This window comes from Erpetoichthys calabaricus, chromosome 1 (assembly GCF_900747795.2).
Source record: "Erpetoichthys calabaricus chromosome 1, fErpCal1.3, whole genome shotgun sequence".
Classification (NCBI taxonomy): Eukaryota; Metazoa; Chordata; class Cladistia; order Polypteriformes; family Polypteridae; genus Erpetoichthys; species Erpetoichthys calabaricus.
Window position 1 is genome coordinate 288,297,670 of NC_041394.2, and position 17,404 is coordinate 288,315,073.

Genomic DNA, 17,404 nt, shown 5'->3' on the forward strand with positions numbered 1-17,404 from the left:
GTAAAAGACCTGCGGCATGAATATATGGAGGTAAGTACTGGACACTTCAATACTATGCACTACACACACAGAACCTTTTGCAGTAACACTTACAGTATGTTTACCGTAGGGATCTACTGAATTTTGTCTTTCTTTAGAAAATAATGCAATTGGATGCCGATGCAATACCACATGAATTTATATTCGTAGATGAAGCAGGGTTCAACCTCACAAAAGTAACAAGGAGTGGGAGAAGCATTATTGGCCAAAGAGCTATTGTAAACGTCCTGAATCAGCATGGTGGTAACATCTTGATGCGTGCTGCCATCCACCATCATGCCAACCTTTTTTTTCACATTTTTGGGTAGAATACACAGCATTGTTACAGCAGAAGACCAAATGGAGGCAGAGTAGATTCGATACGTTGTCATCTGAAACAATTAATCTTTCACCAATGTCCTGTGATCCAGAACTGTTTTCATCAGCATCCACCTTCCACCATACTCTCCTTTCCTGAATCCCATTGAGGAGTATTTTTCAGCATGGCGGTGGAAGGTTTATGATCTCCAGCCCTATACCAGAATACCACTCATTCAAGCCAAAGAGGAAATTTGTGACCAAACTAATGCTGGGTCTGTACAAGGATGGATTCACCATGCATGAAGATTTTTCCTCGTTGTCTTGCAAGAGAGAAAACAGCCTCTAATGTAGATGAGGTCCTGTGGTCAGTTCCAGCAAGGCACAGAGGTGATGCTTAGGTTTCTTTTTTTCTTGTTTTGTCTCAACAATTTTTTGTTGTGTGTACTTTTTTTTGTGTAGTATATATTCTGCTCTCATTTTCAGTACAAGTTGCACCTATATGGATTTTTTGACTGATGCCTGATTGTGGAGAGAAATGAATATTCATCTGTATGCACTATGGTCTTGTGTGTCTTCAATATATTCATATATTTAGCCCTATTACTGTAATATTTCTAAAAAAAATCAAGCCCAAACGATATCATTAGAAAAGTAAAAATGTTAAAAGTGTTTTAGATTGATCATTGCAGTGTGTGACTGGTTCAAACAAAATGAGTTTTTATGAACTGTATGTGTGTCATACAGTTATAAAATTGAGTTTTTATGAATTAGTGTATGGTTTTGAATGAAGTGTTTCATTTTGCCACCGATCTCAGCTGTTCCGCTACTCTTGGATGTGTGAATTGTGTAAAGAATTTTGAAAAATGAGCCCTGTTTTCAAAATTGTGCTTAACCAATCATAAAAAACTGTAAATCAATACCCCAAAATTTATTATATATGCAAAGTCTTCCAGCATGCAATGTCATTTTGTAAAGATATAACTGTCTTTGTAGACAGGGTATTGTATCGCATTTGACAGAAATAGCTTAATCCCATCAAGGGCATTCCATTCACCATTGTCATACTGAAGCTTTTAGCATTATGAAGGACATCGATCATCCCTGTCATCTTTTCTTCAAACTCCTTCAGTTAGCAGACAATAACACAAACCAATCAATTCAGAAACTATTTCTACCCTGAAGAGGCACATTTTTTAAACCTAGAACTGCTATAATAACATCTTCATTTTGTATTTGATTAGAGCTTTATTGTATGCTTACAGGGGTGAGACTTGGGCAATAAAGGCAAAACACAATGTAAAGATGGAAAGTATCAAAAAGAGAAGGATCCAGTGGATGTGTTGAGTGTAAAGGAATGAGGAATACCAATGCTAAGTTAAGAGAGTGACAGATGTAGTGCTGAGGAGAAACAGACTGAGGTAGTTTGAGCATGTAGGGTTAAAGGCTGAGGATGATTCTGTGAAGAAGTTCACCATAATGGAAGTGAAGGGGATTTGGCCCAGAGCGAGGCAGAAGAAGATGTGGCTGAAGGTGGTATTTTAGTAAGTGGTTCACTTACAGTTAAATAATTTACTCAGAGGAACATTGAGGCATACATGGGAATTCAGTTAACACTGTTACCCACCAAACCACACAGCCTGCCTGTTATTATTCTACTGATGTTTTCTTTTATGAATGCTTTTATGAGCAAGAATTTTAAAGCTCATGTACCACACAACAATGAAGATTACTTTGAACTTTATCTTTTGCCTCTCATATCTCTATAAGAAATTTTGTTTAATTACTTCATTGCAAATTAGTTCATCCTGGCAGCTTCCGAGGGTTTTCTAGCAAATGGCCATTTCAGTTGACTAACTGGTGTCCTGTCCCGGACTGGCTGCTGCCTTAAGCCAGATACTGCCCCATGATCCTAAATTGGGTTAAGTGTTAAGATGATGAACATTTCTATAGGATTTATCTCTGGCCAATCAAAATAATGAATGTGTTCTTGTTTTACAATTTGCTGTACACTTGCTTGTCTTTTAGAGACCTTTCTCGACTGCGTGATTCAATTTAGAGATGGCCTGATACAGAATTCAGTAGAATATAATTGTACAACAGGGTATTCATGTTACCTTTCCTTTCCCAAAGCAGTAACTCATTCTCCAGTCCATGATACTTCTACCAGGCAGCGTTAGTGGTCATCTTTATCAACCCAATGCTCCTTATAGATTTCATTTTTGCACAGTGTTTTTGTATTGATTGAATTGTCAACATTGATTTTCCAAAGATAAGAAAACTGTGTAGACCTCTATTTTTTTTGTTGTGATTCACACTTTAGGGGAGAACCAGGATACGGAATATATTGTGACAACATTGATCTATCCGGATATATGTCGATAATAAAGGAAGATGATCACAGCGAAGTGATGTCGTCTGTGCATACATTGAGTGCCTTAATATGAGCAGATGTTATGCAAAATAAGTAATAAGCTTCCATCAGTCATTTAACTTGCCATTAAAAGGTTCACAACAACCATAAACTTTGTCTTCCCATGCAGGTTGTTTCCAGTTTTCCATCATATGCTCAATTTGATTTCATACTTAAAATAATATTGCCTTTTGAAATATGGTAAACAGACTCCATGACGAGTGCTGTAAGCCTGGGGTCTAGCTCTAGTTGCCTAACAATTTTTTTGGTTCCTGGGCGTGCGTGCACATGTGTAACCTGAATTTTCCACTTCATCGATGGGGTTTGAAGGTTATAGTCCTTTATTCTCAGTATTAAAATGAGGACCACCTTTTCCCTAGTCAAGCCTAGACAGCAAAGAGGTATAAAAAGTCTAGTGCCATGTGCTCCCTTCAAGAAGCTGCATGAAGCAGATATTAATATCAGCAGTGTATAGAACAGAAGACATTATGCTGATCAGAGTGTGTCTGAGTGCTATCTTGGTCTTCTCCCACCACTAAGAAGGACAATCTGATGATGCTAAATTTGAAATTTTACAGGTATGTGTGCTCCATACATTTTGCAGAAGACAAGCCAGCATGATGCATCAGTTCTAAAGATATTCTGTCACTAAAAAGATTGAAGTAGTTTTATTGTTTTAAGGGTATAGAAAATGACAACCTAGCCAAAGTTTGAAACCGTAAGTCAAAAAATCATATTTTCATAGCCAACACACAAAACTAGATAAAAGCAAAAAGGCTGTTATCCTGGAGTTCAAAACACACAAAACACACACTACGTGTTTCATTAAACCCATACCTAGGCATACAAAATTCTGACTTTTATATCACCATATCAGTATCATCATGCTCGACACACATATACTGTAGCTGTCAGTGCATAGTAGTGCTTATGGGAACTATAAATAAATAGCTCTTTAAAATGGTAGCGCCAATGTAATACAAAAATGGCATCATAATAAGATGTGAAATGATTTCAACATATAGAAAAATACTCTAAAGGTGAATTCTCCAATGAACAGAACCCCAAGATATATCACAACTCCACCAAAAATTCTGCAAAATATGATATAAAATTTACTGAAAGGACTCATAACTTAACAAAAAAGTGCAGAGTTGTCTTGTAGAAAGAACAAGTATGTGGAAAATACTTTTTCAATTATTTGCCATGTTGTCTAGAAAATGCCTGGCCACGTGGCAGTTAGCACTGCTACCATACACCTCCAGAGTCTTCTGTTTGAGTCAGGCAGGGTGTGTATAGTCTGCGTTTTCTGTCCATGTTTTTTCTGGCTTGTCCTTTTCACCTCAGAGTCGTACGATTCTAAATTTGAGGTGTTGCCATTTCAATTTAGGGAGTTCATAGCCAACAGATTCTCCTGAGCAGTTGGCGATTGTGAGCCTCTCACTTTACTCAATGTTTAAATCTCTCTTGCTGTATTTTGTCAGATGATGACACTGTAAGGGCTCGTTTATACTTCACGCTCAGAACGCGTATGTGCACGCATCATGGCTGCCACGCGTTCCCAGTGTTCATTTGACGCGTCCTCTGAGCAGGTCCTCAGAAATTAACATGACGCATGCGCGAGTTGCAGTACTGGCAAAAAGTCGTGGGGCGCAGTGTACTAAAAGTTGGAATGTGACATCAGAGTCTCTGGTTACTATCTACATGTGACAGAAAGCTGCTTTGTGGATGCTACAAGATCGGTGTGCGCGCTTCGATGTTTGATGAATGGTTCGATGTGATGAAGCAAAATGCCGACATACAGATGCATTCGTGGTGCTTTTATATTCAAGCATCGTATATTCCGGATCGTAATGACACAATACATTTTATAAGTCTCACATACCATCTTTTGTGCCGTCTTTTTTTTTCTGGGGCTTCCTCTTGACCTGACAGCAGCAGCAAACAGCAATAGATCACCACACAGAACACACATTTAGAATCCTTAGGTTTATACTTGATATCACTTTCATGATGAAATGTATTAAAGTATGTATGTTACGTTTTACTGATAAATCATCAATTTTATTTAAATAATGAATACTCTTAATAATTACACACATGGGGGTGACATGGTGGCAGAGCGGTAGCACTGCTGTCTCGCAGGTAATCACGTCACTGATATTCCCTGCCTGGAGTTTGCATGTTTTCCTGCTGGGTGCTCTGGTTTCCTTCCAAAGATATGCAGATTTGGTGACACTAAAATGACACTAGTGTATGTGAGTGATTGTATTCACCTTGCGATGAGCTGATGCCCCATGTAGGGATTGTTTCTGCCTCGAGCCCAATACTTACTGGAATGAACACATCCCTAGATTGATGGATTTAATCATTAAACATCCTTTTCAGAGATATTGCGGTAAGGTCTCATCGGAATTTAATGGGTGTTCCAGGCAATTCACAACATAGCAAAGCCGAACCTGTTCTCACCGTGATACTATCTCGCACTGCCACCTGGTGGATACTTCCAGATTTACGTAAAGTACGCATGCAAGTATAAACAGTAGAACGCTTGCGTAGCAGCATTGTCCACTGGAGCATGCATCACGTCACGTGAAGTATAAACCTGGCCTAAGAAGGTTTCACAATTGTTTTGATGACACTTGAGACAGGCCAGGCACCAGCGTCCCATTGTCTATTTTTTTGTGACTTTTACTTCTTGCTAGTCAGTAGCAAAAATGGGACAGATATCTTTAGTTAGGTAAGGGAATACAGTGGAACCTCTAGATACGAGTTTAATTCGTTCCAGCACTGAGCTTGTATGGCGAATTTCTCGTATCTAGAACAAACTTCCCCATTGAAAAAAATGGAAATTCAGTTAATCCGTTCCGCACCCCAAATATATTAACATAAAAATCAATTTTCCTAACAAATAACACTGATAAATTATATATACTGTAGTCTACCTTTAATAAATAACACTGGTAAATAATATAACTGATTATTAAAAGAATCAAAACAGGTGTCCAAAGTGCAGTAGAGCATTCAATAAATCTTTAAATAAATAATCCTTAAAACAGTTGTGAAGTGGAGGTTTAAAATACACAAGAATAACAATCCTTTAACACGAGGTTAAAACGTCAAAAGGATGCAGTCTTTAAAAAACAGATGACAATCCCCGGTGCTTCTTCTCTGTTAGCGTCTCACCTGCGGGCTCTGCAACAGGCGAGACACTCTTAATGCAGCTGACCTTCTCTACACCGTCCTGCTTCAGCTGTTTGGCTCGCCTGTTCAGCTCACTGTTCAGCTACACGCGAGCCTGCACTCGCTCGCTCTCCCACACCGTCATCCTGCCTGCCTGCCTGCCTGCCTGCGCACGCTCGCTCGCTCTCTCTCTCTCTTTTCTTTTACTTCTTCTCCCCCTTAACCGGCTCGCGCTTCTCTATATATGCGGGGAGGACATGGCAGCTGCAGCCCATCAGCCACAGGAACAATCATGGATGTGGGCAGTTTCCCACCTGTGCACTTAAGTGAGAAACGCAGACACCGCAGATCGCGGCTCGCAACTGCTACCACGTCCCCTCGCTAAGCCGCGAGCTATACCCACAGCCTGGCTCGTGGCTCGTTACGCGAGCCAATGCTCGCATTTAGATCTGAATTTTTCGCTCATACTTTCCTCGTATTTTGAATTTCTCATATACAGAGGTGATCGTATCTCGAGCTTCCACTGTATTAACATTAGAGATGCCTGCATACATAAAGTAAAATAGTGGTGTAGCAAAATGTTCTTAATGCTCTAAATAATGCAGTTTTTAGTAAACTTCAATCTAAAAGCTGTTCTGGGTAGTGCAATGTTGTAGCAAGTAATGCCACTGCCCGACATCTTCAGAGTCTTGGGTTCAAATCTCAGCCTGTGTGTTCTTTCCAGTTTTCCTCCTAAAGACCTGAATGTTAGGTTAATGGGGCACCGTAGACATTGTATGCCAGATGCTGGATGACCTGAACTTGGTTAGGAAATTAATGAAATACATTGCTCAGTCTGGTGATACTGTAGCTATTTATTTATTATTAGGAAAATAATGTAATAAAATATGAAAACATTCAAAAAATATGAAAAAGACAATGCTTTTCTGACAAAAATGCCTTCCTTTACTTTGTTTCAAACCCAGCCTTGTTAAATGTCTACTGTCTGTCTACTGTGAATGCAGCTTAAAGGTTGAACAATTTGTATTAAATATTAAAATGACATATCCCACTCTCAAAACAAAATACTTCTACTGGGCAGGGGGGCACAGACTATCCCAGAAGCATTCCACTTATTAATTAACTTCTGAAATTCTTATGAATCTGAGAAGATTTAATCGAGCTTTGCTGATTTGAAAGGATCATATATTTTGGCCAGTTTGGCTATAAAACAAGTATTTCAGTTTCAGTCATGTTCTTTTTCTTGTGGGTCATGACAAACACTACTTTTTAAGGCAAGGTTAGATTCAATTTAAAGGCTCTCCAAGAAAACACGTGCAAAATATATCATCCTAAACTCTACAGAAATGAAATAAACCAGGTACTGAATGAAATGAGCAAGACCGCTTGCTTGGAAAACCTTATCTTATAAAACACATCTGCTGGAAATAAATCTCCTCACACTACCCAGCACTATTGATGTTAATTTCATTGATCCATTTGGGGAACAGTGCTACAGCTTATATTTCCAGGGCTTGTTAAACTGAAATAAAGATCAGCCTTTCAGCAAACAGTCTCCAACAAAGTTAAAAAAACATCTAACATAGACAAATGGAAAGTGCTAAATCTCTAGACAATTCATGATAAATTATGAGCATTTATTATTTTGTAATAAATGAGGGATGCAGCCTCTGACCCTCTGAACCCAATGCATTAAGTTGTTACAACTTTGTAACAAAGATGCTTCTCAGTGGAGGGTAGGAATAGACTTTCTAGTCTATGCTTGTGAAGATACCAATTTGCTTGCTAATGTGTTTTAATCCAATGTAAGGGATATTAGAAAACATTTTAATCACAAAAAACACCAAGTTCAAGGCAAGACCCATCTTTGGATGGCATGCTAACTGATTACAGGACATTTATACTGGATCAGTTTATAGTAACCAGTCAAACTAACTGTTGGGATAAAACATATTTGCGTATGTAAAGTGCTTCTGGTTATAACTGCCTGCAGTACACTACCAAGGGAATGATAATTGAAATTAATAACCTACCAGGTGTCATAATCAGAGGAAAAAGATTAGACATATAAGAATCAAAGGCAATACAGTATATGGCAAATGAGGTGTATACATACTGTGACAGTTTAGAGGCACTGTCGACCCCTTGAACCCTCAGACCAGACGTCAGACACCAGGTAACAGTCCAAAGATGACTATTTATTATTATAAATAAGAGCACAAAGCACCCTACTCTCCACAATACTTAATAAATCAATAATCACTACAATAAACAATACTCAATCCTCCACTCCCTGATGCTTAGCCACCCTGCCTCCCAACTCAGCTTGTCCATCTGGGATTTCCCAGAGTCCTTTATAGTCCATGACCCAGAAGTGTTTCTGTCCCTCAGTCCATGTGACTTCTATCACTTCCGGGTCAGGTAAAAACTTCTTTTCTTCATCAGCCCGGAAGCACTTTATTTCTTCCAACCATGTGACTGGGATTTACTTCTGGGCTGTATGGAAAATAAACGTCTCCTGCAGCGTCCCCTGGCGACCCCGACGTTATCCAGCAGGGCTGTGTATTAAAGCTCTATAGTCCATGATGCCCTGCTGGAATTCAGGGCATCTCCACGTTGCAAGGAGGGCTCCATCTAGTGGCCTGGGGGTATTGGCTGGGATGAATGGCTGGCCATATCCCACAATTAATACATACATACTGAGAAAAGCGCTATATAAATGTAATGAATTATTATTATAATTATATACTGCTCAAAAAATGAAAGGAATATTCAAGCATCGAGTCAAGGAAACTTCTGGAATATTGATCTGGTCAGTTAAGTAGAAGAGGGGACTGTTAATCAGTTTCAGCTGCTTTGGTGTTAATGAAATTAACAGCAGGTGCACTAGAGGGGCAACAATGAGACGACCCCGAAAACAGGAATGGTTTAACAGGTGGAAGCCACTGACATTTTTCCCTCCTCATGTCTTCTGACTGTTTTTCGCTAGTTTTGCATTTGGCTACAGTCAGTGTCACTACTGGTAGCATGATGCAATACCTGGACCCTACAGAGGTTGCACAAGTAGTCCAACTTCTCCAGGATGGCACATCAATACGTGCCATTGCCAGAAGGTTTGCTGTGTCTCCCAGCACAATCTCAAGGACATGGAGGAGATTCCAGGAGACAGGCAGTTATTCTAGGACAGCTGGACAGGGCCATAGGAGGTCCTTAACTCATCAGCAGGACCGGTATCTGCTCCTTTGTGAGAGGAGGAATAGGATGAGCACTGGCAGAACCCTACTAAATGACCTCCAGCAGGCCACTGGTGTGAATGTCTCTGACCAAACAATCAGAAACAGACTTCATGAGGGTGGCACCTTGACTGCCATGAGGTATCAGGATGAAATCCTTGGACCCATTGTCAGACCCTATGCTGGTCCAGTGGGTCCTGGGTTTCTCCTGGTGCACGACAATGCCCGACCTCATGTGGCAAGAGTATGCAGGCAGTTCCTGGATGATGAAGGAATTGATACCATTGACTGGCCTCCACACTCACCTGACCTAAATCCAATAGAACACCTCTAAATCATTATGTTTTGGTCCATCTGATGTCACCAGGTGGCACCTCAGACTGTCCAGGAGCTCAGTGATTCCCTGGTCCAGATCTGGGAGGAGATGCCCCAGGACACCATCCATCGTCTCATCAGGCATGCATACAAGCACATGAGGGCCATACAAACTATTGAGTACGATTTTGAGTTACTGCAATGAAAGTTCAGCAAAATGGACTAGACTTTCACATCATTTTTTCACTTTGATTTTCGGGGTGTCTTTGAATTCAGCCCTCTGTAGTTTGATAACTTTCATTTCCATCAAACAATGTGTCATCCTTTCATTCCTAACACATTACCCTGTCCATATCAGTATAGATCTCCAGCATGATTTTTTTCCCCCATTGAGATCTGTGTGTGTTCAAAGTGTTCCTCTCCCAACAAAATTAGCCACAGGGAAAGAACCAGACATGAAAAGGGTGTACACTTAAGATCACCCACAATAAGATGACAATCAACATAACCTGTATATCTTTAGGATGTGGGAGGAAACAAGGAGAATCTGGAGAAAAGCAACACACACATGGAGCGAACACTTAAACGGACACAAATAACAGCCAGGCCATGACTTGAATTCGTCACACTGGAGTGGGATACTCCTCATATCACTTTCAAGTACACAAATTAACTTTTATCTTAAAATAGCTGCTTGATAAATGCAAATCTGTATTTTTTTAATAAGGATGCTAGTAGACTTATCTAATCCTTCAATTCCTACAAAAAGGTCCAAAAAGTCACTGTAACCTGAAATGCCAACTGGTGCCTAAACAAAACATTCTGTTAGAATTACAATTACAACTCCTGTACTGTATTGTTAAAACTTCTATCAGTGTAATGAAGACTACATTTTTGTTTGTAAGCAGAACCACTAAACCCTAGGATATAGCACAGTTTGTCCTTGAGCTAATGCCATATCTTCAGCTTTAACAGTGTAGCTCTGTTACTGTTATAACAGTAGATTACAGCAAGATTACAATAGTGTACTTTGTTAAACTCAATAGACTATAGACTTTAATTAAGAAAAGATCACTGTTTTTTCTTCTTTGGTTATTTTAGTTTAGGGGCTAAAAGGTTCAGTGGGAAACACTGAGGGTGCAGGTTCCAGCACCATTACTCACTGACTGAATATCACAGAGGAAGTTGCCACACATATCATTGAATAAAGTGGGGAAATTATATTTCATAAAGTGTCTGTATGTTTTTCTTTATATTTAAAATGCTTTGAGATGGTGTTCACAATCAATGGTGGTACCCACAAAATTGTTTCAGTGTACCTGATTTGTTTTCTTATAAATATTGTCTGATATTGTACTTGATATATAGTGTTGTATTCATTGTCTATGGTTTGAATTAGAAATCTGTGACACAGAAGAAAGAATTTCATTGTACTTTGTGTACACATAACAACAGACTAAAATTTAACTTGAGCGAATGCATAAACTAATAAAAAATCTTACTTGCATGATTTCAAACATTTCTGAGCGAGTAATTGATCCATCCTTGTCCTTGTCATACAGTTTAAAAGACCACCTCAGTTTTTCTTCAGGCGAACCCTGTATTAGCATACTTATGGCCGTAACATACTCTCTGAAGTCAACAATGTCATCCTGGAATACAAAAATAAAAATGTTAGTTAAATAGTAGGGGCCTCTGCATGATTGTTATTTTGGTATATACCTTGGTGATATTTACAAAATCTACATTTCAATCTTTTGCATGCATTTTATGATAAAACACAGTATGAGATGTATTTTGCTGCATTTAATCCACCTTATTGAATTTTGTAATACCTTGCAAAACATTTGGAAACAAATATCACCATGAAAATTATTATGTTAAATAAGATACATAATGTGAGTTGATCTGCTGCTTTAATAGAAAATGGCAGAGTGAACAAGATTTTGAAAATTCTGTGATTAGTTATACAAAATTCAATTTCTTATGTTTATTTGATGTAAAAGCTAAATAAGTAAAATATTTGGAATTAAGAGAGTAATACATATTGTTGACAGCTGGACTATAAACTAATAATGTACTGTGAATATGTGCATAGAATAAATAGGAAAATAAAAATATGAATCTAATTTTTTTTAATAAAAAAAAAGTTAATCCATCTACCATTTACTTTTTAAATTGACACATATCCATGTATCAATTTATGAACCCATCTAAATTAGGTTGGGATATGGTGCCATAAAACTCTGGACGGGGTGTCAGAGAACTAGAGTGCCCATTCAGACACACACCCCCATATTCACTCCCGCTTACTCACTCATGACAGAGCCAGTTAAGAGTCACCAGTTAATCCAACCAGCATGTCTTTGGGATGTGATTGGAAAACCAAGAGTGCCAAGAGAAAACTTCATATTAACACAAGGAGGTTATGTAAACGCTATACAGAGAATGACCAAGTCACCATTCTATCTATAAATGAATTGGTAAAGTAAGATACAGTTCATATCAGATCATTAAATTAAATAGAGCATAAAGCACCTGAATAGACATAAACACCACACTATGTAATGTGTTCATAGATATTGGATCTCACAGTTTATATATAAAAAAAACCTAAAATTAGTCACAGAATAGAAGCTATCATCTGTAGGTCTTGACTAAATATGATTCATTTTCTAGACCCACTTCTCCCAGTCTAGGATATTGCTATTGGGGTCTCTTAATTGAAAAGAATTTTCTCCTGATCACCTACCCCATTGCTGTCCAAAGTTCGGAAGATCTGTTCAGCATATTCTGAAGAATCATGGCCCACTGTTCCATTGCAGAAATGTGTTCGGAATTCATGCAGAGTTATCAGTCCACTAGGACACTCATTGATAAATTTTCTAAACAGAAATTACAGGTGCATTAAAGCAATATCATTTTGTTTATTTATTGAACACTTTTGGGTGCAGGTTATGATTGTAAGACAAGAATGTAAGACTTTAGTTTAGTGTTCTGCAAATATGCATCTGTTATTCATTTACTCTTACGTAACAAGACCTTAACAAGGGCTTCTTCTGGTGTTTCTAACACTTACAAAACATAAGTAAAGTGTTTCTTAATCTCTGAAATGTGACCTACCAACAAAATATCACCTTGGAACAGTCAGAGGTGGTTTAAGAGACACATTTCTCTTGCATGCTTAACTATGAATCCTTATAATCCTGCATATTAACAAGTAACTTTACCAGCATATAAAAGGGTCTTATTTTTCTACACTGTACAGAGATGGATAATCTATCGACTAAGATTTTCTGAATGTTATGAAGACCAAAAGAAACCTTTGTTAAGATCTTGTTACATAAAAGTAAATGAGTAACAGATGCAGTTTACAGTACCTAAACTAAAGTGTTACTGAAAACTCGATCTACCTGGTGTAGATCTCCCCACCTACAAAGTGTATATTCAGCAGCTACAGAAATGTACCTGTGGTGACTCCCAGTTATCTATAAAAACTGTCAAGGGTCCAGATAGGCCTGATATTTATTCAAAAGCACCCTCTTAATTAGCTTCTCAGAAGAATTCATGATGCAACAATTTAAGTATAGGCCTACTGGTTGAGATCATTCAGAGATTGCAGATATGCAGTTATGACAATGAAAATAACAGTGGAGTCTTACTGGAGTATGGGCATCTGTTGTAAATTCTAAGAATATGCTGTATATTTAAATTGCAGGTAGAGTTTATTTTACCAAAATAAGACCACATATTTTGTCTGGTATTGGGCACTTTTTGGCTTTAGTTTGCTGGAGAACCTTTTTGACATCGTGTTGATCAAAACAAGGCTAACTCTCGTTAATCCTAGTTTTTTTCTGCCATTGTCTCCAAAACAGCCTGGAATTGACCAGGATTACAGTGTCCTTGCAGAATTAGATGTAACTGCTTAAGGTGTCAGTCAATTTATTGATGTCAGAGCATGACTCTTTAAAATCATTTCACTCGGTGCATTCAAAACAGTCAAGAAACACTCAACAGATGCCTGACTTGTTTAACTACCATTTTTTCTCTCTTGAAGTCTGTATGATATAAAGGAATGAGAAGGACACAATTTTGATGTGATAAACCCAAAAGGAATTTGGCTCTATAATTATAAGCGCCTCCAATCTACTCTATATATATAAAATCCTAAAAGCCTAAAAGTGTAACAATTTTGTGCAACGATTTTATGTGACTTTTTATATCACGTTTTTTGTCACGCTTTAAATCGGCTTATTTTAAAACCTACATATATATGTTTGGTATCATTCTTTTCAGAATTTATCGAACTTTAATATGATGTTGTTAGATTTTCAGATTCTTATTCCGTTTTTAAATTATAAACTAAAATATCAAGAAAGTCGTGGTTTTTAATATGAAGAAAGTCGTGGTTTTTAATATGAAGAAAGTCGTGGTTTTTAATTTAAATAAATCATTATTATTTCAATTTATTTTAATAATTTAATTCAATGGCCTACCAGGGCCTACCAGGCCACAAGTGGGGCGGACTACCAGGCCGCAACTGGGGGTTGGGTGCCGAAGGCGACAGGGGGCTTGGCCCCCCTAGTATTCCTATAACATTGATTAAATACTTTTCTGTGATGAGCTGATACAAACTTTTATATGTGAAATCTGGATAAAACTTCCTGAGATCAAATTTGTGGCATCAGGAGAAAGGGATTCAACTAATTCAGATCTACACTCTACTAAACAAAAGCTTCAGTTTTGTTTGTCCATTGCAGATTATACAGTTACAATTCAATACAGTTTATTTTTGTATAGCCCAAAATCACACAGGAAGTGCCGCAATGGGCTTTAACAGGCCCTGCCTCTTGACAGCCCCCCAGCCTTGACTCTCTAAGAAGACAAGGAAAAACTCCCAAAAAAAAACCTAGTAGGGAAAAATGGAAGAAACCTTGGGAAAGGCAGTTCAAAGAGAGACCCCTTTCCAGGTAGATTGGGCGTGCAGTGGGTGTCAAAAGAAGATTACAACAATTTAACTAGTATTTACAAAAATGGCAAAGTAATCTTCAAAAATACATCAATACCCATAAATTTTGTGCCACCTATAATTACCCATTAATTGATTTAGTCTCTTCTATTTTAAGGAAACAATTCAAATGTTTAAATATGTATGGGCACTTTTTAGCCATTGTTTTTCAGCCTTTGTAGTGCACTGTCTCTGTGGATTTGTATTGAACCTTAATTGCTGCATGATATGCCAAATTAAAAGAGGCAATTTTCAGTGACTGCACTTAAGTGAGTCCTTGTAATAAATTAACAGCGCCCAAACAGAAGACCAGAGGTTGATGTTTTTGTTCTGCTTGGTATGAGAAGTGATAATACACGTGTTCTGCCAGTGTGAACTAAATATTCCCCTTTTAAATCAAGCTAATTAATGGGATACACAGAATTCATTTATCCTCCCAATACTAATTCCCTGCTCAAACCAATTCAGTGTTATAGGGCCCAAAGTCTGAATGTCCAGAATGAGTAGTCAGTGGTGAATTGCTTCTACCCTGTGTTGTTCTGATGAATGTTTTCTTATTATATTGAAAATCTCACCACATAATTTCTTAAGACCAATGATAGAAAAGACTACCTTTTTATGCTTCTACACTCACAGATAAGAGTTAATTCTTATTAAAAAAAAAACAGCACATTTATTTTTAACATTTACCCCAGCAGAAAATATTCCAGGGAGATCTTAAATTAAGAAAATATAAATGGGGTATAATAAAACAAACCCAACTGTTTTTCTAGGCTTATCTAAAACAGGTGAAAATGTCAGCAGCATTTCAAGATATTTGCCCATTTAGGGAAATTTGTGACCGAAACAGAAGCCGAATTTTAGAAAACACTGGAGTCAACACTGAATGCTGAATACTTTTTTTATTCAGTTCTATTGAGGTGTCTGTTTAACTTTCAATTTATTTGTTTTGGTAAAACTGAATTATAAAAAAATGCAAGTTGATATAAAATCACTTTATTATTGAAGTCAGCCTTTTGAAACAGGATATTTAAAAATACTTTTGGTATCAGGTCAGGTTAGCTGTTACTTTTTTTTAATGAAGTGTTAAAAGACCTGCCAACAAAAGCTCCATTTTGATTTAAGCCAGATAGTGCGGAGGCACTTCTCTTTCACAATTTTTAACTGTAGCATTGGGCATATGTCGTCCTTCCAATCTGCCTATGGTTAAACCCTTCTCTTTCTCCTCTGCTATGGCTACTTATATGCAGCAATTACCATTTACCAAGTTAAAAACAAAAAAGAAGTAGATGAATATAGTCCTCTATAAGTTATGCTCTGATTGTTTAGCAAAGGCTAGAAAAACACCTTGGCTCCATTCCACGTTGGCACACCTTTATACCACAGTATGAAATTAGCTCTCTGAAAATTGGTGGGCAACCCATCTCTTTTCCAACCTGGGCTTCATAAGGCATTAGGAACACTTGGTGATTTGTTTTTGTAGTGCTGGGCTTACCGGTTTCTCCAATACAAATATAAAATCACTTCTTCCTCTTTCTTTTTCTATTACAGATTTGATCTGTGCTCAGGATGTGTTTAGTAAGATTTTCCGCCTCTGTACAACGTTCCTATACAACAGAAGGCAATATTTGAAAGTGCCATCCATAACCACTGCAGGAGAGCAATGGAAACAGCTCCACGCATTAGAAAAAAAATCCAGCACTTTTTACTCATTTGGCTCATTTGAGTTATTTTCAGTTGTGTAGAATTTGGTGCAAAATTCACTTCTGCAAATATTAATTGGACTTTTTCATCAGTTTAAGACAGAGTTACATGTTGGAAAGCAAACTAGAATCCTGGGTTCAAAATCCATACAGACATGGACATATAGAATATATGCTGATTACAGCTTGTTCATGCCTAGTTCACGCCTGAACTTCGGCTTTTGAAAGCCAAAGGCCGGCAACTTGAACGGTTGTATAAAAAAACTGGACTCTTTGTTCACAAAGAGATGTACAAAAACCATATACTTCATTACAAGGACTGTATTGCCCAAACCACATCTAACTATTATACTCACATTATTTCTTCCAGTGAAGGCAACATCAAGTCATTGTTTTCACTGCGTAATAATATCACACAACCCCCGGATTCTTTACCTTCTCACCTTTACTCAACTGATTTTTGCAATTCCCTTATGTCCTTTTTTAATGAAAAAATCCAGAAGATTCATCAGTCTCTCTGTACGGATTCCTCCAGTACTTCATTTGAATTTCACCCTCCATCTCACTCATTTTCCTCTTTTCAGCTTCCTACTTTCTCAGAAATCTCAGATCTTGTCTGTAAGTCTAAGCCATCCACCTGTCAACTGGACCCCTCTCTACAGTTCTGGTCAAAGCCTGCCTCCCCTCTCTAGTCTCTCTTATCTCTGCTATAATCCACTCTTCTCTCACTACTGGTACTGTTCCTTCATTGTTTAAAACTGCGGCAATAACCCCAATACTGAAAAAACCTGGAGCCAATCTGACTAATTTCAGTAATTTTCATCCTATTTCTAATCTACCCTTTATTTCCAAATTCTTGAAAAAATAGTGGCTATTCAACTTCATTCTCATTTATCTCAAAATAATCTGTATGAACAGTTCAGTCTGGTTATCGTCCCCTCCACAGTACAGAAACGGTACTTATAAAAATTACTAATGACCTCCTTATGGCAGCTGATTCTGGTTTAATTACTATTTTCATCCTCATTGATCTGAGTGCAGCCTTTGACACTATGTGTCACACTACTCTTCTCAATAGATTATCTTCAATTGGCATTACCCACACTCCACTAGACTGGTTCAGATCCTACCTCTTAGGCCACACTCAGTTTGTTCATCTTAAAACTTTCACATCCCAACCCACCGCTGTTACTTCAGGTGTGCTTCAGGGCTC

At 37.9% G+C, this 17,404-nt stretch overlaps 1 protein-coding gene across 1 annotated transcript in view; it reads right to left on the minus strand.

The window, feature by feature from the left end:
- Positions 1 to 17,404, minus strand: part of si:ch211-245j22.3 (uncharacterized protein LOC563798 homolog) — a 56,462-nt gene that overhangs the window by 16,049 nt on the left and 23,009 nt on the right. Inside the window, exons 2-3 of the mRNA XM_028813556.2 lie at positions 12,233 to 12,365; positions 10,983 to 11,132 (exon numbers count right to left, since the gene is read on the minus strand). Coding sequence (XP_028669389.1) covers positions 10,983 to 11,132; positions 12,233 to 12,365 — 283 coding nt within the window. The remainder of the gene's footprint in view (positions 1 to 10,982; positions 11,133 to 12,232; positions 12,366 to 17,404) is intronic.